Here is a 27,867-nt window from a genome sequence, read left to right on the forward strand (position 1 = left end):
TTATTTCCCCATGTTTAACACGTTTTAAAAGTCACCGCTGATAGAACACAATTTATAAAGTTTTTTGTTGGCTGAAGTGGCGATAAACTTTGGGATTTGTTTGCTTTTTTGCGTTATCGGATCCTCCTGTTCACGCCGAGCTCCAAATCAGTGTTTTTTTATCCTACCGGAAGAAATTTCTCCGCCAATTAAAAATTTGATTTCGGTTAGTCAGTGTTTGTTAACGTGTGGGCAATATGCGGCCTGATATTAAATATCGGTAAATAACAAATTTATGTGTTATAGATAATTATCAATCAGTGTTTGTTTAGATAGTTGGTATTAATCAAACAATCAATTCTTCGTTGGGCAAAATAGATGGTTTGAAGCGATTTTGATGCATCGGTGCACTTTTCGAGTAACAGTATCGAGAGAAATCAACGAAATTACTTTTCACTTTAATCCAAGGCGAGTCTGTTCTCGCACATTTTTCGAATTATCACAACAAACAACTTGAGGATGAATCATTACCGAACTCAGACTGCAGCAGGAAAATGCGCTGAACTAAATGAAGATGTACAGATTACATAAAGCATACATTTTAATTAAAAAAACTGAGACATTTTTCAGGTCCCTGAAAAATAAATACTCAACAATAGTATATTATATCACAAGGTAGAGAAGAGATTTTTTTAGCCGAGCGTAGCATCGAGGGAAATAATAAATGCGAGACTATAAAAATCTTCTCTATCGTGTTTTATATATTTTTTTTTTTACAACTAGCACATTTATTATCCAGAAATACAACGATGACAAATATAACCCTACATGTTGTCTCAGACGTAACATCTCACAACTACTATTTTTGTTAATTCACTATTACCTACAGTAATTAATTACTTATCTGAGTTATTAACTTAAGTTATCATAAATGAGGTTATGTCATTTTTGTACTTATGCAATTATTAAAGGAATTTTCTAACTTCGTAATATAAAATATTTGTTAAAAAACAAAGTAACTGCAAAAAAAAAGGAAAAAAGTGTTGAAATTTGCCTCACTACCGATTATATTTTAACATAAAATAAACCCATTTGTTGTTTTGACATAGACAGAAGCAGTAGAGTTAAGGTTGTTCTGATGGTTTTCATCAGGAAATTTAAGTTTTTTTATTCAGAATCACTAATGTAATATGCCGATTACTAACCTTTTTAAGGTTGGGAAACATGTCATTATTTCTTATGAAGAGTAATAAATGTTACTCCTCTTGGGTGGTAATATGCAGGATTGCCAACGTTAAAATTACGAAAATACCGGAAATTTTTTCTTTCAAATTGTCAAGTTACGCATAATATTTCGCTAAATTAGTATTCAATTGCTTTTGTAGCAGTTTTTCTTAATTCTGGGGGAGTACATTGCTCCATTTCGACGACTTTAAATCAGATTTACACATTATTTCAATATTTTCTTTGACATTTCTGAAATGTCAAAAATCAAACGTCATTTGGATGGCCTACCTCGTTTGGACCTTAACTTTGTTAGAATTTTATTTTACTCAAATTTTTGACTGAAAATAATGTGAAACCTCGGTGGTAATGGCATTACCCCTTGTGCTTTATCCGATCTCGAGGCTAGCGCCTCTCGATCGTATACATAAGCACTCGGGGTAATGCCATATTTACCACCTCGCTTGTAATGTACTATTTATTCGATTTTGCATGTATTTCATGTTAAAATACTTCCGTTGGTACTTGCGTGATGGTAATAGTTTTCGATAATAATATTTTAGAAATATTTGTATCATTGCAACACCCTCCAACATCGACATTTACCCACCTCTAATGCATTATATTGCCCTTGGTTTATAATGAAAATGATTATTGACTGCTAGGAGAGAAAAACAACTTTACAATCTCTCGACAAACTAAATAATGGTATCTTTTACAGCTAGTTGTGAAAAAAACCAGTTTTCATTATTTAGTTCTCATAATTTTTTGAGAGTAAATTACAAACTTTAATACTAAGAAAGTTTTTTATTCATTCTTTAACTTTTTAATTTTAATAATAATGATCATTATTTTAAATTGATCTTTGTTCATTAAAGCCTTAAAATCAGTTTAAATTCTTTGATGGTATTCTACGTTACAACTTGAAAATTAACTGAAACAGAATTAGTGAAATTTTATTACAACTAAACCATTACGCTTTCAGTTTCACAAGCAGAATGGACTATTAGTACATTATATTATAAGTGATAGAAATGCATCATTATATGCGAGTGAGATATTTGACCGACGAGTGGGACACTTCTCACAAGTTTCATAATGACATTTCGATCACGTGTGATATACGACGTTTTATCTTACAGGTGCAACTATCCAAAAAATGAAGTTTCATTCAAGTAAAATATTCACCTATAAAAATATAATAGTAAATATAATATAATAGTCAAATTTACTCACTTGTGAATACTTTATCTTAATTGTGAATAATATTTGATTTCTATCACAAAAAACAATGGTATAAGGTACCTCAGAAACTCAACCTGTAAGATAAAATAATTTATAGACTCCAAAATTTTAGTAAGTCAAGTAGAAATTCGCAAAAGATTTAAATCGCTCACAAGTGAAAGTTGTAGAACTTCAGAAAAACTGTATTTGCTGTTAGAGTGGAATTTTTTTGTAGTAGTATTTTTCTCTTTTTTCAGAATGCTGACAGTATAATTTGTACATTATTATTTTTATAGTACTGAATATCCGCTGAAATGCTTAAAGATCCGCTAGAAATGTGCTCAGATTTTTAGTAAATTTTTTAAAATGTTCACAGAGTGCACAGAAATCTCTAAATTCGCCCCGGCAGCCGCTTGTTCTGAATTCCTGAACCAATCGCTGAAAAATGCCTTATTTCCGATTTGCATTAAAAATGGCCCAGCTTTATCCCTGTCGGCTTCCGCCCCCAATTGCAGGTGCGAAGTCGTCCCGAGGGTGGCCATAAGTCTTAATTCGTCGTGTTCATGTTGGCAAAAACAAGAGGAGCGCTCCGAGCGCGCGCTCAGTCTTTGATAAACGGCAGCTAGGTTTGGACGCGGTTTCGCTCCGGAGGAAAAACCACGCGTCGTACACGAAAAATCAAAAATGTGACACTTTTCGTCTGAAAAATAATTTGTGATCGAGCAACTTTTCCAATTACGAAGTGCTGAAAGTAAGTTGTAATTGGTCGGTGGCTGTTTTTTTTTTCCAAGTGAAACGACTTGAGTGCGAGGTTTTGTTTAGGGTCGGATGGTCGCGCAACGGGGCTAAAAATTGGCGAATTATCATGCATGGGGTGCTAAACAAATTTTTGGACTAATTTGATTAATTCCGGTTCGAGCGAAATTCGATGATTTATTTTGATCATAAAAGAGCGGTTTGGGAAATTTGAATAAAAAGGGGAAAAGCGTTGTTGATACACTATTATCTAAACAGACCCGTGTCAAAATTGATGATTTATTGTATATTATAAGTTGGAGTTAATACTTTGGAAAAAATTCTCTTGTAGATACATCATTTTCGTGTTATTGATAGACAAGTAAACATTCCTTTTACGACGTGTGCAATTACAAAGATATAAACACATAAATGTATACAAGACAAGCACAGATTAAGGAAATTTTTGTGTTGCATTTATGGTGAGAATTTTCAAATCAAAACCGTTCATTAATGGAAAGGAGTTACTCCATTTCGGACCACGAACGTAAAAACGATCATGATTTACAAATTATCAACATCTGCAACTGACAATGATCGATGATGTATGACGGGATTTTTGGGCCGAGTAGCCGTCCAAAATCGCTTAATAATAGCCAATGGCCTAATCGAAGAGAAAACTGGAAAAATCACACGCAGGACCTCGCTCTTGCGTCAATATTGTACCATAAAAGTACGAGTATATTTGCGTTTTTACGGTGTAAACAGATGGGACTCGAATTTTTCGCCCGATAAATAAATTTTGATGAATGGACTAAGTGCGAATCCAATTGGCTCTGCTCCAGTTATTAGGTTAGTGTTAATGGTTGCAAACAATGCGGGAAGATGAACGAAAATAGATTATTTACAAAAGGGACGAATTATATAACGCGATTTTGTTTTTACGATGCAAATAAAAAATTAATAACTCGTGTATCTAATAATTTTTAAATTGGAAGAAGAAAGATGAGGTTTTACGACCAAGTCGGAGATAATTGTCAATAAGCCACACTTTCGGCAATTACCGATGTATTTTAGTGAGATTGCGAAACGCGTCTGCTCTTTTTTCGTTCGGGAATTATTAATAAATCTACGCTAACACAATAACCCTATAAATTTTTATGTTTATTGAATACAGTTGAATAGTGTTTATTCGGGAGCAGATAAACGTGCACTTCTCTTTTACGCATTTTAATGAGGAAAAAACGTATTTTGCTCCTTTTATAGACGCCGTTTGCCAGTTATAAAAATAAAAGCGATCGACGGCGCCATCCCGGTGAGTTTCAATTTAAACGTTTGTAATAGACTCGTTAAAATGAAGTTTTAACATATTGACTGCTTTAATTATCGATTTATCTAGAGAGGGACGAAACTATACACAATGGGTTAGACAAAAAATTATTCGAGTTTATTATTATTATTATTATTATTATTATTCGAGGATAATAAATCTTCTACACTAAGTTATCCAGGAATATAAGGCGTGGTGCCCAAAGAGGAAACCCTTCATAACTTTTCAAGCTACCTTTACGAGTATTGTATTAGTAACTAACTAAAGCTGTTTAAGGAGTTTGTTTTGTCAAAGCAATTTGAACGAGGGCACGTGTTCATTTACTTTACGTAACTAGAGGAAAAGCAATAGAAATCATTTTCAGTTGTTGTAGAGTTTTGCATTCAAAGGCTTGAATTTTTCCAGGATTGTGTAACGATTCAACTACCTTGTAAAAATATTCAATTTTTTGCATTTTTGTGCCGTCGCCATTTCCATTCAGCCGAAAAATGTAAGCGAGAAGTAAATTTTCAGAATGCACATTGGGAATTCAGCGAGAAAATCGCATTTGCATTATAAATAAGCATCATGTTAACATCAGTCAGTTTTTGGAAACGTAAAAATAACACAAGAGGGTTAAATATGTAAAATCACTGATTGGTTAGTTTAACCGTGAAATTTTTTTCGTCTGATTGCGTAATTCCAGGTGCCTTCTAAATTTAGCACGTGTGTATTGTGTTAATGAAGAAGATTAATTGTCGTGGCCCAGAATCTTCCATTAAGACCTTGTAATGTCAACTTCTTAGTCGATTAATACGTTAGGACGTTGTAAACATAACTTTGAGTAAAAACTACGACACGACAATGAAATTGAAATTATAATAATTGTAATGTCGCTTAACCCTGAACTGTATGTACATAACTGTGTTGCATTTGAATGTTTTGGTCGCTTTGTTCTGTAAAATATGTTTTATTGACGAGTGGGTGGAGATTGGGCCATACATGGACTGTATAGGAGACAAGTTTGTCGACTGAAACAAAAAATTAAATGACAATGTAACGAGCCGAGCGGAAATTTTAAGGATCATTGACATGAGACGAAGTTTGTAAGGGTTTTTATCGGCGGATGGAAACCAACCCTTAGTAAAATAGACGCCGCGTGAGAATGACTCACATCAAAGAATTGGTACAGTCCAACTTTTTCAAGCAAAAATATACAAAATTTTCAAATAAATACAAAAATGAGAGAAAAAGTTGGAATATTTTTAGTATGAAGAGACCCTAACAATTTTTTCTTGCTTCTTTAGCAAATACAGGGTGATTTTTTTAAGAGTCACTTTGCATGTCTCAGAAAAACAAACAAAAATCAGACAGTCCCAAGACAGATCAATTTTTATTTACAGCGGGGACACCTTTTAATGTACTTTTGAGTTGTAGTATCAACCCTTTTTGTAATATAAACAACCCTTTTAAAATTTTAAATGGCACCACTCCGTTTGTGACACCTCAAATGAATTTGTTGAGTGTTTTGTTTGAGTTTTGAGTGTTTTTTACTTACATTAGGCAAAATAACATCTAGCCACCTAACCATTTAAATTTTATTTCCCTAATTTTTTTTTCTTATTTAATTTTATTTACCTAACCATATTCTTTTTTTGTATTGTTTTTAGAAAACCGTATTTTCATAATAGAAAATGTCAGTTTAATTTTAGTTAAAAATAAACCTTTAATTTTGTTTTATGCATTTCATACTACATAATATGGTATTACCAGTAACTGAACAGCATGTAATTCAAAAGAAAATATTAAAAAAACAGCTGAATATCTAGTCAAAATATCATTCCCTTGAAATTACAAAGGGGATGGTGCTATTTGTGTTTATTTTTTTGAGATATAATGGCACCACTCCCTTTGTGACACCTCAAATGAATTCGGCTGTGTGTTTTGTTTGAATTTTGAGTGTTTTTTACTTACGTTAGGCAAAACAACATCTTGCCACCAACCATTTTAATTTTATTTCCCTAATTTAATTTTATTTAATTTTTTTCTTATTTAATTTTATTTACTTAACCATTTTTTTTCCGTGTATTGTTTTTAGAAAGCCGTATTTTCGTAATAGAAAATGTCAGTTTAATTTTAATTTAAAAATAAACCTTTAATTTTGTTTTATGCATTTCATACTACATAATATGGTATTACCAGTAACTGAACAGCATGTAATTCAAAAGAAAAAATTAAAAAAACTAGCGAATTTCTAGTCAAAATATCATTCCCTTGAAATTACAAAGGGGATGGTGCTATTTTTGTTTATTTTTTTGAGATAGTCACGGTGAGATAAAAAATCACAAAAATTTTGTTAATTTATTTATTTGAGTGAAAACATTTTTTACGTTTGTGTAATGTGTCTCGTAAAGTACCTGCCAGTTGAAATCCGGTATTATTTATAGTAATAAAATTCCGGGTCGTAAAACCGCGCAATAAATTGTAAACATTATTAAATCAAACGATCAAAATATGAGCTTTTTGCAGCATTGCTATCGTTAAATTTATCGAAAAGTCGACTGCTTTAAATCGCTCAATGCATTTCCGATCTTCGAATCGCATTACTTCCGCTTGTTTATTTGTTTATTATAAGCGCGTCAAGCTTCGACAGGGGCAAAGATCGGGGTTTCCCCTCCGCCTTGAGCGATTTCAGTATACCCACAAATGGATTAGTTCTGTATCATGAAACTTCCCTAATGTGACGTATTATGGCCCAACTAATACACCACTGATGAATGCGGCGCCTTGTATCAAATTTTCGCCGCTTAGTATAAATCAAAAGACTTAATCTTCTTCCGAAGACAAGTTAAGAAAATAAAGGAACGAGATTTAAATCTCGCTCATTAAGAAAAGCGTCTGCATTACCTACAGCCAATTAATTAACAGATGTGTTTACAACCGGAAAACTCCGGGAAAAAATCACCGACGTTGTGAATAAAATATGGCCGAAGTAATACCACTAAAATTTATATAAAGCTCTCACAAACACATAATACTTCCTGTAATATCCAAGCTTTCAGGCGGTTCGCCTCGTAAATGAAAAATTTTCGAAGGGGATGAGTTTTTTGCAGGGGAAAGCGGATTTTCTTATTTATTTCGTGATTGTTGTTTATGCAGAATCGATTCGTACAATAACGAATTCATGAAGTGAGAAAAGGGGCGTCAATCATAAAAATTTGCATTTTTTGAAGTGGGAGAGGGTGGAAATTAAATAGACGACGGTAATTAATTATTCTGGTTTTATTCAGAATAAATCAAAGGTCGTTAAAGGTTTTCCCGAAGAAAATTAAAGAGCAAACTTATCGCAAATAAAATTGTTTGATTGTTGTTGTGTTTCTATCATTCTAAGGTAGAAAAAATGACGTTTGATGAGTTCAATGTCGTCAGCTTTGGGAAATAAAGTGGCCACTATTTGTTTCGATTTTCGGTGTTATGTAAGCTAATTTTTTTTAATGGTGTGTGTGCTTTTCTGGTTGTAAAACTTGTTTTAATAATAGTTTATCAGCCCACCTTCACCTCTAAAGTTGCATTTTACCTTGACTGGTAAGAGTAGTGTTTTGTGTAGAAAAATAAAAAAAATATGACTTGCATTTTGAGTAGTAAAGAGACTCTCTAAGACTGGCAAGAGAGAAACAAAAATCTACTGAAATATGTTTCAAAGTAAACGAACCCTTGATCTTATTTTCTGTAATAAATACTTTCTAATTAAATTTAATTAAAATGATTAAAACGTCTATTTTGCCAATTCAATCGTCAAATGAATGTTTTTAATTATTATTAAATTTCTTTCATCACTCTTTCCTGAACCTATATTGGCCAAATATTTACATTACAGCAGTCTGTATAATATAACCAAATATTTATCGCGCGTAAACTTTCCATTTCAAACACTGAAATTCCGTCGGCCATTACCGATAGGACAAAATCTGCTGATTATTCATGGCGTGATGCTTAGGCCGATTAATTTTGATGGAAAAAGAGCTTTACTTAATTGCTGAAAAAGGAGACGATTTGTGACTAATCCACAATTAGTAAAAATCGGTTTCGTGCTGAAATTTCAGTCGACTGACCTTGCAACATTGTGCACGTTCCTCGGACCAGATCTGAAATAAAATCTGCTCGGCGCGTTTACGATTTCACGTTATTACCCCAGAAACGTTATCTGTAACGCTCCGACACTCGTTCCGGAGTTTTTTCAGCAGCGTGCCGCCCGGAAAAATAAACGGACCCTTAAGAAGTGGAGTTTCAAAAATGATTTAATAATTTTTACGAAAGAGTAAATGTTAAAATAGCAATTTTCTTTTCGGTTTTGGGCAAAAAGTTGGGGTTAATTTAGATGTAATGGAGGAGGCACTTAACGCAGTCTCTTCTGGGCGTCTCCTTTCCGTTAAAAGGCCTCAGAGAGCCATTCCGTGTGGAGAATTCTGGAAATACCTGCCGCATCAAATATTTTTGTCATTCAAAAAGAGGTCTGCAACTCTTCACAAATCTCCCAAGTGTCGGTTTATTGTAAATTCTCGTTAGATCGGCGCCGATTCATCATCATTTCTGGCATCATTCCAGATAAATATTGCAATTTTCACAATGCGATTATAAATCAAGTTATTTTCGCACGACCACCGGCTCGATGAAAAAAATCTGTTTTGATACGTCTCGAATGGTTCATAAATCTATTTGAACGTACTACGAGAAACCTTGCAATGTCAAAAAATTATTTTAATTGAGGATTAAATAATGATTTTTTGTGGAAGTGATGAAATTTGTATTCAAGGAGAGACTCGGCCGTGAGGTCCAATGACATCCTCTCTTTTCGTCAAGTTCAAATTACTGTAATCCTGCACTTAATTAACGAAAGCAATAGCGCCAACTTAAAAAAAAATCACTAATGAAAGAAGTGATTAAAAAATCCTGAGGCATGTACGCCCAAGTAATGAGTTCCTCTAATTGAATTTTTTATGAACTAAACTTGACATATCCGTTTGATAAGTCCACATTTACTCTTCCAAAAATAAATTTATTTTTTTATTATCATTTCCAGACAACCATAATTTAAATTCCGCCGGTTCTAAGCTCGTTAGTTGTGTTAAAACCGTCCAATCAATAAACGGTTTAATCTCAATGGTCAACATTCAATAAACCTCAACACAAACTCCAGACGTTTTAAGATAATCCAATTTCTTTGGCATATGTATACCGCTCAATAAAGATAAAAGAATACTAAATCCACTCTCATTAAGTTAAATTGTTATTTACAATAAACTATAATTTTTCCGTCTTTTACGACTTCAATAGCTGTTTTTTTAATTCGTCTTTATGTAGTTACATAATTAATTTGAACGCAATTAAAGTACAGTGTTATTGTTTGAATTGCGTTTAAATTAACCGCTCTCCTCTCCGCCAAAATAAAACACAGTGAAATATTAAAGTGTTTAGCCGCGATTCAGCCTCGACATCAATTACACGTCTTCATTTCAACACGCCGCTATTTTACCGAGTTATTTATAGGGAAGTAAGTTCTACTTTCTGTCCCATTTATCGTGCCGCCACTGGCCGTCGCGTTATTAAATTCCACCCAAAGCTGCACTTACTCGCAATTAAACGATAATTACCGAATCAGAATTAATTTCATTACCTCGTAATGAATCAATAGTTAATTATCGTTTGAAACACAATTTACCGTGTCGAATAAGGGCCTAGTCACGTAAGACCGAAATATATTACGACGGCTCCAAGACGGATTTTTAATTAAGAAAACGAGACAAACGACTAATTACAACCCTAACGAATATGAGAGGACAAGACAAGTTTGAAATAAATTGATGTCGATTTTTACAATCGTTGCAATTTCGACCCAACTTGAAAGATTCAAGGACCTTTACTATTAAGTTTAAGTTTCTAGGAGAGCTTTATTGTCGAATCTCGAGACCGTTTTGAGAAACTTTGTTGTAAAAAAATGATTGTTTTTCTGGAAAGAAACATTTTAATTGCAAGCTCTCTTCATTTTAATTGGCTAAGAAAAAATCTTTTTAAAATCCTCAGCTCGTGACAATTCCCGAAATCCAATTCTCCTGCACACTCGCATGGAATTTTTATCTCCCATCGTCGCATCAACGTAATCCTTCGTGTTTCAGGTCTCTTTTTGATGGCTCCGCACTAGCACAATGCCCCCGTCGCCGCCGGACGACCGCATCTCCATCGAATGCACCGAAAACTCCACTCTAACATCATCATGCAACCGCACGGCCACTTTTTTCTTCTCCTGCATCGACTCCAGCCCAACTTTCGTCGACTTCTACTGCGAGTTCGACTCCCTCAACACAACTCTCTGCAGGTCTTGTGATTTGAACTCAACCCTGGAGTTAGTGACCAACTTCACGACTGACCTCACTGTCTCCGATTTTATTTTACGCGTCGTCTCGAATTACTCCGAGTGCAGTTTGGTGAATCGCAGTGGCGGTGGTGTGTTCTGGACTTGCGAAAATGTCGCAAACGATAAGGGGACGCAATGGGGTGCGAATTACGACTGGAGTTTTCTGTTCGTGGTGGTGTTTATTTTGGCAGGAGGATTGGGAAATATCCTGGTGTGTTTGGCGGTTATTTTGGACAGGAGGTTGCAGAATGTGACCAATTACTTTCTGCTCTCGCTGGCCATTGCCGACCTTTTGGTCAGTCTCTTCGTCATGCCGTTGGGGGCCATTCCCGGATTCCTTGGTGAGGAATTTAATTTTTTTTCTTTTATGACTCGCGAGACTTTAATTTGGTGGTGTGATGCCTTAAACGGCGTCAATATGCACGTTTTACGAGCGCAAACACGAGAAGTACATGGTATTTTCTTCAGAATTGCTCGTAATCTTGAATTAATTTATTCCAAGTTCTCTTGATGTTACAAGTATTTATCTAAAATCATTTCATTTCCGAGGAAAATATCTACAAAGTCCTCGTTTTGCAACTAGTAGCATTTGATGAATTCACGTCCTGTCGTAAAAATGGCATTTGTGGAGTATTATGTTCGGTTATTGGTTGAACAAATGACCGTTTTTCAAATATCACGACAGGACTCAAGTTTTTTATGAAATTTCCTCAGCGGTGATAAATGTTTGACGGCGCTGAACAACGACCAAATGAATTTCAGTTCGGCAAAACTAAATTTTCACACAGTGTAGGTACTGAAAAAAAAAGTTAACTACAAAGAACACAAATACTTTGTTCAAATGTTTATTATTTTTCTTTTTATTCTTTTTTTGACATCAAAACTCAATGATAAAGTCAAAATTTAGGTTGAAAAATTCTGGTTTTTGCTCCACTTAGTGTAAGAACAACCCGTCCATCCTGTTTCTTTTGAAGTGTGGGCCTACCTCTGTCCATAAATAACAATTTGTAGCGTTCTCGTCGTAATTCACTCACATTCGCGCTACCCTTCGCATAACGTGGTTATTCCAACATTTGCGCCGGCATAACAGAGTTAATCAAGAGTTTTGTAGTGCGTGTAAATTTCGTGTGAGTAGGGTACCCCTTTTTCTCTCTAGAAAATTATTCCTTTCTCATGGTAAATCGCGAGAATCCAAGACGCGAGTTATTTTATGTAGATCATGTGCTTTAAAAGCTCCCGGGTCAACGAGATCGAATAATCCAATTAATCCGAATCGAGAGACGATATTTTATTCAAAACGGGTTTTATTAATTCAGAGACATAAATTAGCACTCGGAGATCGCCGCCGGAGGTTCTTTTCTTTGTGTATCTTGAATCTTGTCGCCGTTTTGAATACATATTTCATGTTAGCAGTGGTAAATTCGCATCGTTTGACGTAAACAAGGCTCGTATATCTTCAGATTGTTTGGTTTTCACCCCTACCAACAGATGTCACGATTTGAATTCCAAATTTCAACACAAAAAAAGAAACAAACCAATTCGATATGGTCAATTGCCAACATGGCAAGCTTTCGGCCATTATCTCGTGTGAAACAAATAAACACTAAAATTTTTCTTTTTCTCACTTATCCCCGGATTAGAAGCGCAAAGTAAAAATCCACTCATCTCCCGGATTATAGTTTAGTAAAGCTTTCGAGCTTTGCTAAGTTCTTGTCGTCCATACAGCTTTACTTATTCATGTATAACAAGAACAATCAAATCCGAAACGAAATCTACTTAGCGTCCGCAAAATTTGGAGCTTTTTCTCCGGTGGCAAGCAAACCGGAAGAGATTAGAAATGAAGGACAACGTCTGTTATCGCTCACCGCGCAGTGTTTACAAGAGTTAGCAATTTCTCGATAACGCCAAAGAATTATGTTCCCATTGGTTCGCTAATTATTTAGCTTTTTCCCGGCGCATCCACCATTTATCAAACGGACAAATAATTTGATGGTAAGTTACTTCAGAACGCTCGCCAAAACAAACATGTAAAAGAAATGTTTTCAAATAATTAAAGTGTGCTGAAAATAAATTCGAGTCGTTTTTTTATCGTTCTGTGAAAATATTTGTAACTTTCTATCGGAGGTTTTTTTAATGGAAAAACGGACGGACAGAAATGTATTTTTTGCATGACAAACAACTTTGAACATGTAATTTTGATATCATATGTACCTTAATAAAAAAATTCAGTATTTGAAATGACCCTAGACTGGGCAAAAAATACGACACAAACGTCGTTTACCAGTATGAAACTCTTCTTTCAATGGAATATTTTTTGTATGTGCTTTCAGAAATAGCTATTAGACTCATTTAGGTAAGTCAATACATAATAAAAGGTTGGAAAATAAACCCACGATTCGTCCATTTTAGGTAACAAAAATATTATTTAATTAATAAAGTGGTAAAGACAGAAACCTTTACATTTTTCTTTTTTGTTTTTTTCTCTGGAAGATTCGATTGAAAATCCCGGACAAGTCGGCGACCTTCGCCAAAAAATTAGCTCATCTCATTTTTAACTGAAATTAGTTCGGATGTTGGACTACTTTCAGGGAAAGTTTCTTTTTCCGGTAAATTACGCCGACTCCTATTCGTTTTTATTAGTTTTCGGTGTCGTCAAGGGATAACGATATTATTAAAATTTAATTACTTGGATAATCACATAAAATTCAATTTCGTCAAAGTACTGACAAAGCTAATGAATCATTTTAATTGAATCCAACGTCGACTCGGTAAATAAGATGAAATTTGTCTTGGAAATTCCTTACAAACTACACATCTCGGTTTTCGGTAGATTAACTAAAGTGGTGACAGAGCCGCAACGGAATTTTTTTGGTCATCCGGAAAATTAAATGAAATATTTTTTGGATGTTGTCGCACCTGATCAAGGTTAATAATAATCTTTCCAGACCTGACTCCAGTCTTATTAAAGTCAAATTAAGAGGTCGAAACTTAATCTAAGAGAGAGTTGTGTGTCGCTGCAGGCGGGTTGAGATTGGATGTCGTCGCAATTTCGGCAAAATTCACAAACTAGCAAAAAAATTAAAAAAACCTCCGAGTTAATTTAAACTAGGCTTCTGTTAAAATTAAAAATGAATCGAGAATCTGACTTTCAACAGGTTAAAAACGTCAAGAAATAAATCATCTTTTCGTATAAAGAGGGATTTTTAAATCGGAATGAAATTTGTGATTAAGCAACCACCTGCTCTTTTGATTGTCACTCGAGATAAACTCATTTCATATTCGGGAAGGAAAAACCGAGCACTTTTCAGATTTTTTTGTGCCCAGACACTTGAAATGTAATCTCGGTCTGTCAACAAAGCTCGATACAGGAAATAAGAAAACTTTTTGTTAATCGAGTTGAAAAATATCAACTCGGTGTTTAATTGTCATTGCGGTAAAGTCCGGCAATGGATTAGTGCCCGGATTAGATTTATGAAGTCCGCTGGCGGCAGTGCGGAAGCTTTTTAAAATTTTAATCCGTCGACGGCAACAAATATTAAATAATTTGGTTGTGCGGCGAGCAAATTATTACACTCGTCGACGAGGAGAAATTCGAAAGACTAATTCCCGGTGGAAACACGATAAACCGAAATGAGGCGTCGGGATTTTATTGCATTTCCTATTTAAAGAAACGTTGCGAAAATAGAAAACCGCCCCTGCGTATCGGAAAAATGCAAAGCCGGGATGTTTTGTTAAGACGAGAGAGGCTATCATGGGAGATAATGTCCGAAGAGCGGCCTTAGATTAATCCGGGAGAGTTTTTAGGGACTGGAAACATCAAAAGGGGTTGTTTGCATCAAGAATGGTTTAGACTAAAAGCCGAATTTCCAGGAAAAAGTCAAAGGGATTTTATTATTTTACAAAATTTCATCAAATTTGGCTTTAAAGCCACTGAAAAAATAGAATACATCAATCTGGGGCTTATTTCAACCCAATTATCTTGGTTGGGATGTTTGAGAGGTTTCTCTACGTTCATTATCAAACTTATTACCACCCAAATGAACTATCATAAGGTAATGTTAGGAGACGACGTCGCCAGATTCCCTAATTATTACTCTAGTAATCCCAGTATGAGTATTCGTAACTTAGCGAAAATCTCCACCGAATTAAATTCACCCTCTAAAAACCAATGAACGGAAACCGAGACCCATTAACATATCATTTCATAATTTCGATATAAAATACCGAAATTGGTGGTAAAAATGTTGCGATAAATTAGTGTTTCTGAGTTTGTTTGCCTGATTAATGTTCTTTATTATGACAGTATTAAATTTTGAATCAAAGAAACATCCTGGGGCGCTCAAATTACGGGACTATGGAGCATTTTCGGCATCAAATTTATATTGTGACAAGTCGCAGTTAAGTTCGGGCTTTGAATTCACTTGCTGATTCGATCGGTGGCTGTCCACAACTCTATTAAACAGATAAGTGGAAATTAATATGTAGATTGGAGTCGTTAAGGGGTTGCTTGCGGTCGTGTGACTCGACTAATTTTTAGTCTTTTGGAAATGTAACGAGGGTTGTTATCAGATAACAAGGCAACATCGAGTTACCTCATTGCGGATAATTAACGATTTAAAGTTGGATCCCGGAAAGACCCACCGGATAAAACCCATTTCGGTCCACACGCAGTGCTAAATCAATATCAAGACGGTCTTATTTTGCATATGAATCATTTTCCGTCGCGTTGACGCTCTTGTTTACAACTTTTCCATCTAACATGTTTCGCTGAAAATGAGGGGTGAATATATAAAAGCTCCGGACGGGTTTTACGTTGTCTTGTTCTTAATCGCATGTGTGTTTTAAAAATCGACAAAATGAGAAAGTAAATGGGACAAGTTGAAAGCGACGTCATCTGCAGCAGACATTAATATTACAACGATGTTCCACCAGCCATTTCTAACGCAATTACGGCCGAAAATGCCATTATTAAAACCGACATTTCGGGCAAAAACTATTTTTTACCATTCTTGGCAACCCATCGGCAAGAAAGCAATTTCTTTTATTTGTTCTTGAGCAATTTCCAGAAACAATGACTTTTTAAGGTATTCAAATTCAATAATTTAAACAGTAGTTTAGTAAAGGTTACTTAAATTTTCTTGTTATTTTCATTTTTTTTATTTCCTTCTTGTATTTCTTTATCGATGGCAAAATCTAAATAAAATTGCATCTAAGTTAAAAATCGTTCCTCCCCCTCCCCTATTTTTTAGTAAATTTATTTGCAGCTAATTTTTTAACTTTACTTTTAAAAGTGACTTTATGGTTCATAAAATGCGTTTCACAATACACTTTAAAATTAAAATTTGGCTTAAAGTGTCTTTAATTATTTTAAAGCCTGAAATATCTCCCTTTAACTCACTAATAAAGTAGCTAATAATAATAAAGTAATAAAGTAGGCAAATTTCTCAGTTATTTGAATCGCACTAAATCAATGTACTCAGTGATCTTTCTAGTTTAATTTCTTCTTCCGACAAGGAAGAATATGTACTTACCACAAAGATTAGAAATTTCCAAAAAAAAAGAAAAATTATTTTCAGCTTTATGGGAGGTCGATTTCTTTGGTCGTTTTCATTTAACCAAGTTTACCGTTTACTCTCTTTTGGAAAGTACTAAACCTCTAGTGAAAATTAATAAATCTGTACCTTTTCAGAATGGTAAACTTTATTATTTAGTTGACAATCAATAATATTTTTGTAGTGTCTGCCCTAACAAACAGATCTCTTCTTTTTGGAAAAAATTTATGATCTCTTAGCTTTTGGTTATCCATTTTCGAAGTTCAAATTATTTGAATGACGTTTAATTGTAATAAAGTAGTCAAATTTAAATAACGTTGATTTTAAAATTACAAGTACGAAACGCAAGCGCACGGAGACGTAAAAAAGTTCTACCAACTTTACTTAAAGCCACTTTAACTAAACTTGATACATTTTGCTAAATATTATGAATTGCAATAACTTTAAAGTCGCTTTAAGAAAACTTTAATTTTTCAATATCTTTTAACTAAAGGAACTTTAAAGTAAGGACATATTATGAAACTGGGCCAAAAGCTAGTTAAGAAATTTAATAATTTTATTCTTGATCAAAGTAAGATGAAATTCTAATACTCTAAAAAGGACAATATAAAAAAAGCAAGTGAAAAGTGACTTTGTTGGAACATCTGTTTTCTATTGAATAATTTCTATGCAAGATTTAGTTTCTTTATGCAGGTTTTTTAGCATCGTAAAGTTGCAAATAAATATTTCTGTTTTTTCCAGAAAAAAAAATATTGTCAGTCTAAAAACACTTATTGCAACTATTGGAGCACAGTTGCGTTGTTTTTTAGAGAAAAATTGCCAGAGTCAGTGATAAAAGCGACCCTAATTACGCGAAAACACCGGAAGCTTTCGAAAGGCGCAAAAGAGACTGTTCAGGTATTAATGAGGCGACTTTTCGTCGACGACCGGAAAAAGATTCCTTTCGAGTGATGCATTTTCCATTTAGTCGAAAAACCGCAATGTTTGAAATGGCCGGAGCATGAAGAGGACTCTGGGAGAAAATTCAACTAGGCACATTTAATTTTTTTCTCGATTTGTTTGGCGTTTTGTTCTTGGTAAATTATTAAGAAGGCGGAAGTGGTCTTCAGAGTTCGCGGTTTGCATTTTTAGCGTTTCGGCTGATGAATGGTTTCATTTCGAGTCGGGGTGCACCCTTTGTGCGTTTGTTCTCGTAGCGTTTTCGTTATTAACTCGATACCAGGCCTTGCGGACAGGTACATATTGTCTATTCAGTCTCCCCTTCGTTCATTTTCTTTTCTCTTGTTTTTGTTACGTTTTAGTTGTATGGGATTTTCGCTGGAAGTTGCCTCATTAATTAAAACATTATCTCGCAGCGACTGCTAGTGATTTTATCGCGTCTCTGATGTGCAGTTAATTATCACCTCATCCCAGTTTCTTTAAATAATAATCGACCAACAGGTGGAAACAAAATGAAACGAAAAAAGAAGAATGCAAAAGTTGAAACTCCGGGAGCTGTGGTCTCGGAACCGAAACGTTTAAAATAACACGACAAACGCATGCCTTTCGGCTATGGTAGCGCTATTCAGACGTATTTCACCCAAGTTTTCGTGATGTGCGGCGATAAATCTCACGTTATCGTTTCGGTAGTGAGTTCGTTCGCTCGCTCGAAATTAAGATACAAAAGGACGAGGATTTGAAATAGGTGAGAGCCCTTGTCGAATTCATTAGGCAGAAAGGCGAGAGAATCTTTATGTTTCTGTTTGTTTCCTCACTTAGTGTTCCGACAAAAAAACGAATCCCGGCGTCGCTCGGGACAAATTAATTGCGAGGAATTTCGATCGCCTAATCGATACAACACCACCACAGAGGCCGTTCTTTCGTGTCAGCGATTCCACCGGCGCCAACGGTGACCATTCGAGTGATTAAATTAAGCGCCGGTTAACATCACTCATTGTCTTCCTTTCTTTGGACTACACAAAAACACTAAAATCAAATATTGCAACCAAATCTTAATTCCCCCCGAGATCAGTGTGAGTTTTATGAGGTGCAAACTGTCCATAACAGTGAAAATGTTTATTTTGTGAAAATCTCTTAATCGTTAAGGCTGTTGGTTCTTGATGTGAATTTTATTTGATATTTTTAAACTTTATTTTTGAAGATAAATGAACCATTTTTTTAGAACTTTATAATTAATAGGGCTTTCGGACTACGAAACATTTTTTTTATAATCTAAAAAAAATTATTTAATTATTTAAATAATTAGTTAAACTAAAAATAGCTTTCGTACTCTGAAAATATTGTTTTTTTATGACTAATGAACATTTTGTATATAAAATGTTTAACGCTAATATTGCAATAAGTATCAAAAATGTTTTATAATTTTTTTTCCAATTTACGGCAAGCTGCTTTGATACAAGCGAGGATGGAGAAGGAGCTAAGCGCACGTGTTAGCTCATGGTCCGAATTGTGAATGATTCAAGGGTCCTCTCAAATATCGGAAGCGGCAAAATTAATAAAATGCACAATGATTCTTCATGAGTAAAATTCAATATCTTGTCAGAAATCCATAGATATACCTCTCGTATATACATAAACATACATAATTATGCAGTATTATTCAATTTCTTTACGCTTTTTATCAATTTACAATGTTTTAGTTGACTTTTACATTTCGTTGTTCATGATTCCAGAAGTTTTGTTAAATTAATTTGATGGTTTTTTTAAATTTGATATAGAAATAATTAATAATAGTAGAAAAAAAAATAAAAATAACAAGCTTTTTGTATTTATTGTAAACGCTGTCAGTGATTCGGAAATTTCTATGATTTAATTTCGATTTAAAAATAAAAACAGTATGTACAGTCACAGCCAAGTAAAAGCGACCACTAGTATAACATTTTAAATTGTGGTATATTATTAGACTTTTAAATGAAAATTTCAATAATAGATATTTGTAATTTTTTAGCTTTAAATTTGATATTTAGAAAAATTTCAGGTGATTTAATATCAATTTACAACAGAATAAAGTACATTAGTGGTCACTTTTATTTCACCGTAAATGTACCTACTTCCGTTTTGTTAAAATTGTTAGCATGGTAAAAAGTTTTTTATCAAAGTAGTAATTATAATTAATTTTTTTACAAATTACTTTGGATAATCAGAGGTGCATTGTTAGTTACTGTTAGTGTTAGTTTTAAAAACAATGTACGGTATAATAAAAAATAGATATATTTATTTAATAAACGTTTTTATCAAATAACCTGTGTCCAAATAAATTTCTGGTGAAAATTGCTATAAACAAGTCCGAAAAACTGTTTTGTATCAATACTAAGATCTTACATTTAAACTCTTTATTTTAATTCTATCGTCAAAATTCCCTTTTTAAAATTAAACAATGAAAATTTAAATACCAGATAAATATTAAGCAATTTTTTGACACCAGGGCACTCTTGACCAGAAATTTATTTAGACACACTTTACATAATACATTTTATTTTAAAGTTTTAATTTCATTTAGAGCCAGAAGAGGTAACATGTTTTCCATATAATTTTTTTAACTTTGGAAGCATTTTTTCTTTCCTAAACTTCTCATCTCTATTAACTCTGACTATTTCTAAACCCTTATTGCTCCAAACAATAAAAAAACAAAACTGTCTATTAGCTATTTGAAGCTGTCCTTGCACTTGATAAAAATAACTGTGCTTAGGATTCAAAATCAATAAATCTTCTTTTTTTTAAAGCACCAATAAGATGCTAAAGATCGCAATAAATTACGATTAGTTAGTTTTCAATATATTCGTCTTTTTTTAACTCATAGTGCAGGCAATCATTTCACATTTTAATTTCAGTTACACGCCTTTCTTAAATTCACAAAATATTCTTATGGACAAACAGCCTTAAGATTCACACCGCTGTTGCTGGTCATAAATCATGTCCTCTATTTTAGTTGGGATTTTTTGCCCTTCTGTTCCAGGTAAGTGGCCCTTTGGCGTCGCCTGGTGTACAGTGTATGTCACGTGCGACGTCCTCGCCTGTTCTGCCTCCATCATGCACATGTGCTTCATCAGTCTTGGTCGTTATCTCGGCATCAGAAACCCTCTCAAGACGCGACACAGCACCACCACTCGGACGGTGGTAATGAGGATCTGTCTCGCTTGGTTGTTGTCGATGTTGGTTTCGAGTTCGATCACAGTTTTGGGTAAAGGACGAGAAATCTTAGCCCAGTCAACTTAAACAAATCGGTGGAAAAAAATCCTAGAGAGTTGGAATTTTTTTTAAACGCTTTACACTTGGGTAGACATATATCAAAAGTCCTCAAAGGTGGGGGTCGAGCTCGAGAAGGGGGAGGGGATTAAAGGTGTCTTTTTTTGTTTTTTTTGCTTGTATCTCGGAAACTATCACTCTTATGGGGTTTTCTCCTCTTATCAAAATTAATAGTTATTTATTCGACGAGTTTGAGTGTAAATCGGACTCTTTATTTGACCGAGTGGATTTTTAAACCACGAGTGTAACGAGTGGTTTACAGTCCACGAAGTGGAATAAAGCGTCCGATTTACACTCAAACGGGTGGAATACAACATTTTATTCTTCGAATTAGAGTCAACAAGGCTTTAACTTGCTTTAAATCTGTTAAAAATAATTTGACGTTTTGTATTGAGAAATGCCAAACAGTTGTCAAAACTTCCTTACACGAGAGAAAAAATTTTGACAGTGTCGAAGAATAAAGCTTATTAATATATAAATTTCCTACAAAAACGGTCCTTTACATTTTTATTGTAGGCCTAACCGTAAGCGAGTTATAGGACTGACAAAAAAACATCATTTAAAAAAATATGCTTTATCAGCATTTAAAACAGAATTAGTTTTGTAATTTGAAAAAACTGACAGAAAATTAAATTTACTGAGTCTAATACTTCATTAAAGGAGGGGGGGTCACGAGGGTCTATGAATACAAACTCATCGTTTATAGAATTTTCTGTAATAGTATATTACAAGCGAGGTGGTAAATATGGCAATACCCCGAGTGCTTATGTATACGATCGAGAGGCGCTAGCCTCGAGATTGGATAAAGCACAAGGGGTAATGCCATTACCACCGAGGTTTGTATGCAATTTCATTCACAATCACATTATTTTCAGTCAAAAATTTGAGTAAAATAAAATTCTAACAAAGTTAAGGTCCAAACGTGGTAGGCCATCTAAATGACGTTTGATTTTTGACATTTCAGAAATGTCAAAGAAAATATTGAAATAATGTGTAAATCTGATTTAAAGTCGTCGAAATGGAGCAATGTACTCCCCCAGAATTAAGAGAATTAAGAGAAACTGCTACAAAAGCAATTGAATACTAATTTAGCGAAATATTATGCGTAACTTGACAATTTAAAAGAAAAAAATTCAGGTATTTTTGTAATTTTAACGTTGGCAATCCTGCATATTACCACCCAAGAGGAGTAACATTTATTACTCGTCATGAGAAGTAATGACATGTTTCCCAACCTTAAAAAGGTTAGTAATCGGCATATTACATTAGTGATTGTGAATAAAAGTCTATTTCTGCATCAAAATTTCCTACAAAAATGGTCCTATTCATTTCTGTAGTAGGACTAACCGTAGGCTTCTCAAGTTTGGAGTCTACATAAAATTACATTAAAAATCCTTTGAAACACATTTCACTAGTTTATGGTAAGTTTTTATATGTGTAGAGCGTTCCCCAACTAAGCTGCCTGAAAGGTGACTCGGGTGTAAACGTTTAAACGGAGATATAAATAAAAATTTTGAAAGAAAGAGAGAATCAATCTCTAAGAGGGTTAAATGGGGGTAAACGTTTAAATAAAGATATAAATATAAAATTCTTTAGAGGTGTAAAGGGGCACTAAAATCAGATTTTTCGAAAATTAGTTTTTAAGGGAATGAAACAGTGTACACATTTAAAGGAATATTGAAATATAAAATTTGGAAAATATGATTAAGTGTAAACACTTAAAAACAAAATTAGAAACATGAAATTTAGAATTTTGAGAGTGCAGAAGTGCACTAAAACGACACTTTATGAAAATTTAACATTTATCCATGAACATAGCCCATGCGAAGGATGAGACTACTATAGCTGAATCCCATACAAAACATAGGTGGTGATCCAGCTTTAGAGAGTACCTAAGCTTATGGAATGGTTTTGTGACAAAATCGCAGGCAAATGCTAGTTCAACATATAAGGATGATCCGGAAGATTTGGTAGACCCCCGTGGCACCCTCTAATAAACGGTTGGACACCCAATACATTCAATTTACTGTAAGCTTTATTCAAATTATCGATATTAAATCATCTATTTATTAATATTGTACTGAACAAGACTGTAATTCGGTTTTCAATGTTTAGTTGAAGACGAAGATGCAGCATATGAGGACGACTCGGAAGACTTTATAGACTCTCTAATAAAGTGTTGCACCCAATAAATTCAATTTACTGTTAATTTTTTTAAATCACAAGATTAATTCTGTTTTAAATGCGGATAAAGCACATTTTTTTAAATGATGTTTTTTGTCAGCTCTACAACTCGTCATACAACAAAAATGCAAAGAACCATTTTTGTAATCATTAATTTTGATAAGAAGGTAAAAACCGATAGAAGTGATAGTTTTCGAGATATAAGCAAAAACCCAAAAGAAGACACTTTTAGTCCCCTCCCCTTCCTCGAGCTCGGCCCCTATCCTCGGGGATTTTTGATATATGTCTACCCAAGTGTAAAAAAAGAGTTTAGAAAAAAATCCAACTCTCTAGGATTTTTTTCTACTGATTGCCCTATTTTGTCTAATTTGACTGGGCTATCTGTTTTTTTTTTCGCTCAATTCCTTGCTTTTCAGGCATAATCGACGCCCGGAACATAATGCCCGCCCCCGATTCGTGCGTGATCAACAACCGGGCCTTTTGGGTGTTCGGCTCGTTGGTCACTTTCTACGTCCCGATGGTAATAATGGTGGTTTCGTACGCCCTCACCGTTCAACTCCTCCGCAAGAAGGCGCGTTTCGCCGCCGACCACCCCGAGAACGAGCAATTCCGTCGTCTCGGCGGCCGTTTCGGTCCCAAAGACCGGACTCCGGCCATGTGGAGGACAGCCGGTTCCGGGGAGAGGTGGGCTCCTACTTTCCTCCAGGTTGATTTAACAAGTTCCAGAAACACGCTTTCACCATCTGTCCTTTTATCGCGGCGACGATAAATCTGCACGTCATATAAATCCAGATAAAAGGACGATACGAGAGACGCTTTCCTTTTACGTTTTTTATTTTCACTCTTCGTTCGAAATTCCGGCGAATTAAACGATTCTTGTTCCATAGGGCCGGGAATAACATCAGGATTAGTTCGTCGCATCAACAGCTCGCTTATGCCAACGGCGGGAGTGGCACTGGGGCCGCTCCGGGCGCCCGGAAAGACCAAAGCACACAAACGCCGGATAATATCGCCAGAGAGACGAGGAACTGTAAGTTGAGGTCGTTGAAGTTGCAACTCAATAATGTGCCGTCGAATTTGTCAAACTTCAGGTGAGTTTCCTCCATTTTTACGATTCAAAAATTCAAAACAATCAACGTTTTGTCTTTTTATCTTATCGCGTTGTCAACAGATAAAATATTGTATTGCTTGTAAGTGTTACGCTGCAGCGATCAAAAGAATCGAAAAATCAAAAATAAGCGTAAAATCCAATTGTGCCTTTTACTTTCTCTAACTCCTCCCGGAAGCTCACCTGCAAAAACTATTTGGGAGAGGTATTAAAGAACCAAATCCGGCTTATCGCGCCACCAACTTGGTCCTGTTGGGGGCAACTTGGAATCCTTACATAATCCTTGTTTCAAAATTATAACAATTATCACAACTTTTCAGAATTTTAATCGACGAAAGTGAAGTGTTTCAAGGAAAAACACAAAAAAGACTTTCATTGCTTTTAGTGGAGGTGTTATAATCCCGGCTTTAATATTTATTTCTCGGAGATTGTCTCCTGTTAACAACGCATGAGGTTGAACTATACTGAATAAAAAAATAAAACATCGTTCAAAAATTATGAAAAAAACATTAAAACTTTTTGATGGCCTTAGCAACAATATACAGGGTGTTTGTGGATTGCAAGCAAATATTTTAATCACTAAGAGAATTTGTTATGAAAAGTCGAATTGAAGACCAAACAAATTCCGTATCCAAATTTTATTTTTGCAATTTCCCTCCTATGATTTTCACGAGCCGTTTAGTGTGTCTGTCCTTGTTAGTTGGAAGTAAAAATATCAATGAAAATAAATTGCATTGAATGTTGACCGCGAAAGTTTTTATACAGAAAAAGGAAACTTTTTGTCAAAAAAAATTATCACTTGTTTACACGTGTCAGTTTAGTTAGTCGTTAATGCGCTTTCGGGTGAATTGTGCACATCGAATCAAATTGTCAATCAACTCATTATGTCCAACTAGTCAAACGCCAAATTAACTAGTGGACGGACATCGCACTTCCAAGACCGATTTTCACTAAATGTTTGGGCAGCATCATTGAAGATCACCAAATTGGACCCCACATATTACCTCAACGTTTAACTAGTGCCGTTTATCTGGATTTTTTGGAAAATGTGTTGTCCGCTCTGGTAGAGGACGTGAACTTTGCGACACATGCGGTATTTACAAGTGGAGCTCCATCAGATTATGCCAAAGTCGTCACCAATGGATTGAACAATCATTTTCCCTAGAAATGGATTAGTCGCCAATGACCACCGCGGTCACCAGATTTAAATACGTGTTCACGTGGGGGGTTCACATGAAACAATTAGTGAATTAGTGTACGCAGCTCAAATTTATACCTTCGAAGGGCTGTGTGTGCGAATGCAAGCTTCCCTAGCCCGAAGAGTACAAGAAGTGTGCATTGCCAACGAATGACCACATTTTGAGCATTTTTTTATAATAGCAAGTATTGACTCACTAACATTGACACTGATCTACCCTAATGTAGCGATATTTTTTTACGTTCCAAAGTTTTTTCTTATGAATGATTGTAAACATCGTATTAAGACATAGGCGGGGACGGGTTTTCAGGCTCAATTTATTTTTAATTTTAACTCAGATATGAGTGCTTTCGACAAAAGTTGGAATCACGAAAGTTGTTTCTTTTGACGAGTCCTATTAGTGGTTAAAATATTTTCTCGCAATCCTCAAACCCTCAAAGACCCTGTATAATTATTTTGAAATCTTTTGTATGTGTCGTTTTTTTGGTCATATTTTTTTTTATAAAAGTACTCTGTACTCTGCATAAGAATTTATTTTTTGCGTATTGTAGATAACTTAGTTATGTTACTGTATTTTTTTCATGCAATTTGAACGATACTAGTATGTTTTTTCATTGAAGTTTGCAATCCGTACAAATATTTAAACTGAGATAATAACTGTGTGTGTGTGTGAGGTACTGATTTAATTCAGGAACAATATCCAATTGTAAAGAAACCAATTTCTTTACTGTTTTTCTTGAACATTCAATTTAATTTTTTTTGTTTGAAGACTCGTTCAATTTAAACAGCTTTCCTTTGAGTGTGACCTGTACACAAGCAAGAAATTCTTCCGGTGGTACATTTTGGAACGTGCCATCTACTGAACGGTAGAGTAAATAGTTTTTGAAAATCTGTAATTTTTTAGTTTCATATAAAAATACTAAAAATCTCAGAATAAAAGAATTTTTTTAAATAAATTATGTACTATTTTTTCTATTTGTTCCAACTCATAATAAAAAAAGAAAATGAACCAAATTTGTTTAATGTAAAATGAGTGGAACCAAGTGTATGATGGGTTGTCTGCTACGGCGCTAAATATGGCGCCATCCAGCGTCCCAGAAACACATTAATTTCCAGTATAGTTCAACCTTAAACAAGTCAAGTCCGAGTCAAGGCAAATAAGTTTATAGATAATTCGATCTGTGGTATCGTCTCCGACGACAATCACGGCACATCGACCGCGAAATCGACGAGTGGGTGCTCTCGGGGCCTCCAATTACGTAAATTGCAAGGATGCATTCCAACCAGTTCCGGAGGAGGTAGAGCAAGCGGTCCTTAATGAACGTCTCGGAAGCGCAGCCACAGAGAACGCTATTAACGACCGTTTGACGACAGGATTCGGATGCATTAACGGCGCTATTTAACGAAACTTGCTATAACCCGTGTCCCACTTAATTTTTTGGTGTGTTTGTAGACTCCTCGCGGGTCGTGTCAAACGCAAAACGATGGCCGCTAACAGCGTCGCCACCGAGCAGAAGGCTTCCAAAGTGCTCGGTTTGGTGTTCTTCACGTTCGTCCTCTGTTGGGCACCTTTTTTCATCCTCAATATCCTTTTCGCGGCTTGTCCCGACTGCGATGTCCCCGAACACGTCGTCGTCGTGTGCCTCTGGCTGGGATACGTCAGTTCCACCATCAATCCCATCATCTACACGGTGTTCAATAAGACGTTCCGAGCGGCTTTTATTCGACTTTTACTATGCAGATGTCACAGGTGATTTTTTAATTTTTTTAATTGTGTTTGATATTTTCTTGTCTAGACTTTCCAGGCCGGTTAGGTATAGGTCGGTCAACGAAAACCGCGGAGCTGCTAGTCTTTGCACTCCTTCGGCTCTTCCATTGGCTATAAGTCTTCAAGGGACTCCGCTGTTGACACCAGCATCAACGGAATCTTCCTATGTGAGGACGCCGTCGACGAATTTCCGCGAAAGAGACGATTCTTACGACGATCATGACTGTTGAACTCGTTTGTGTTTAATGTTACCTGAATCTCTCTTCAAGTAGTCGAATTTAATTAACCAAAGATGTGTTTCGATGTTGTTTCAAACCAGTAGAATAACTTGGAATGGTACCAAATGACAATCTTTGATACTTGCGACACATTCCTCTACGAACTGTTTTTTCTTTGCAAGGATCTGTCTCTTTCAAAGACAAATCTTGTGATGCTAGTATGTAACAAATCGGCCAGTTGCAATCAGCAATAAATAGGTTATAAACCGAAATTAATTTTTGTAAAACAAACATTTCTCGATGTGAAAAATAAATGTGTGAAAAAAGTGTTTTTAATCGAATCGGCCCTCTTCCTCGTCCTCGAAACCTAGTTAACACACTAATCGTGTTTAAAAGTAATCAAAAAGCAGTTACGTTACGAAATAATAATAAAAAACACAAGCCCTTGAGCAGTAGCAGCAGGGACGATTCCTGCGAAACTTAAAACTGGGGCAGCTTCTGATCCGTGACATTCTCCCTCCCTTTTCCCTCCGTCGGACTCATCCCTCGTCTAATACAAAGCAATTACGCAGTAAATTAGGCGTTAACGGAGCCCGAAATCGAGTCGGAGGCCATTTTTGTGCGTAAAAAGTCACTTTCTTTGGGTGAGGTTGTGTATGAGATTACGACATGGATTTGCTCTCGCGGACTGGAAAGGGTTGGTGACGGCTT

At 35.1% G+C, this 27,867-nt stretch overlaps 1 protein-coding gene across 3 annotated transcripts; it reads left to right on the forward strand.

Moving 5' to 3' along the window:
* Window positions 1-3,043: 3,043 nt before the first annotated feature.
* LOC123012564 (5-hydroxytryptamine receptor 2C) lies at window positions 3,044-27,461 on the forward strand. 3 transcript variants are annotated; one of them, XM_044410576.1, is made up of 7 exons: window positions 3,044-3,178; window positions 10,645-11,224; window positions 20,391-20,615; window positions 23,281-23,548; window positions 23,752-23,955; window positions 26,624-26,920; window positions 26,967-27,461. In XM_044410576.1, exons 2-7 carry the CDS (start codon window positions 10,675-10,677, stop codon window positions 27,166-27,168), a joined length of 1,746 nt encoding a protein of 581 aa, XP_044266511.1. In that variant the 5' UTR covers window positions 3,044-3,178; window positions 10,645-10,674; the 3' UTR covers window positions 27,169-27,461. The 3 variants fall into 3 exon arrangements, with proteins under 3 accessions (XP_044266511.1, XP_044266512.1, XP_044266513.1); XM_044410577.1 differs by having other exon boundaries at window positions 23,752-23,894; XM_044410578.1 differs by lacking the exon at window positions 20,391-20,615.
* Window positions 27,462-27,867: the final 406 nt, after the last annotated feature.

The sequence above is a fragment of the Tribolium madens genome, unplaced genomic scaffold, assembly GCF_015345945.1.
Source record: "Tribolium madens isolate multiple individuals breed KSU strain unplaced genomic scaffold, Tmad_KSU_1.1 Scaffold_96;HRSCAF=242;Tcas5.2_LG5, whole genome shotgun sequence".
NCBI classification, from domain to species: domain Eukaryota; kingdom Metazoa; phylum Arthropoda; class Insecta; order Coleoptera; family Tenebrionidae; genus Tribolium; species Tribolium madens.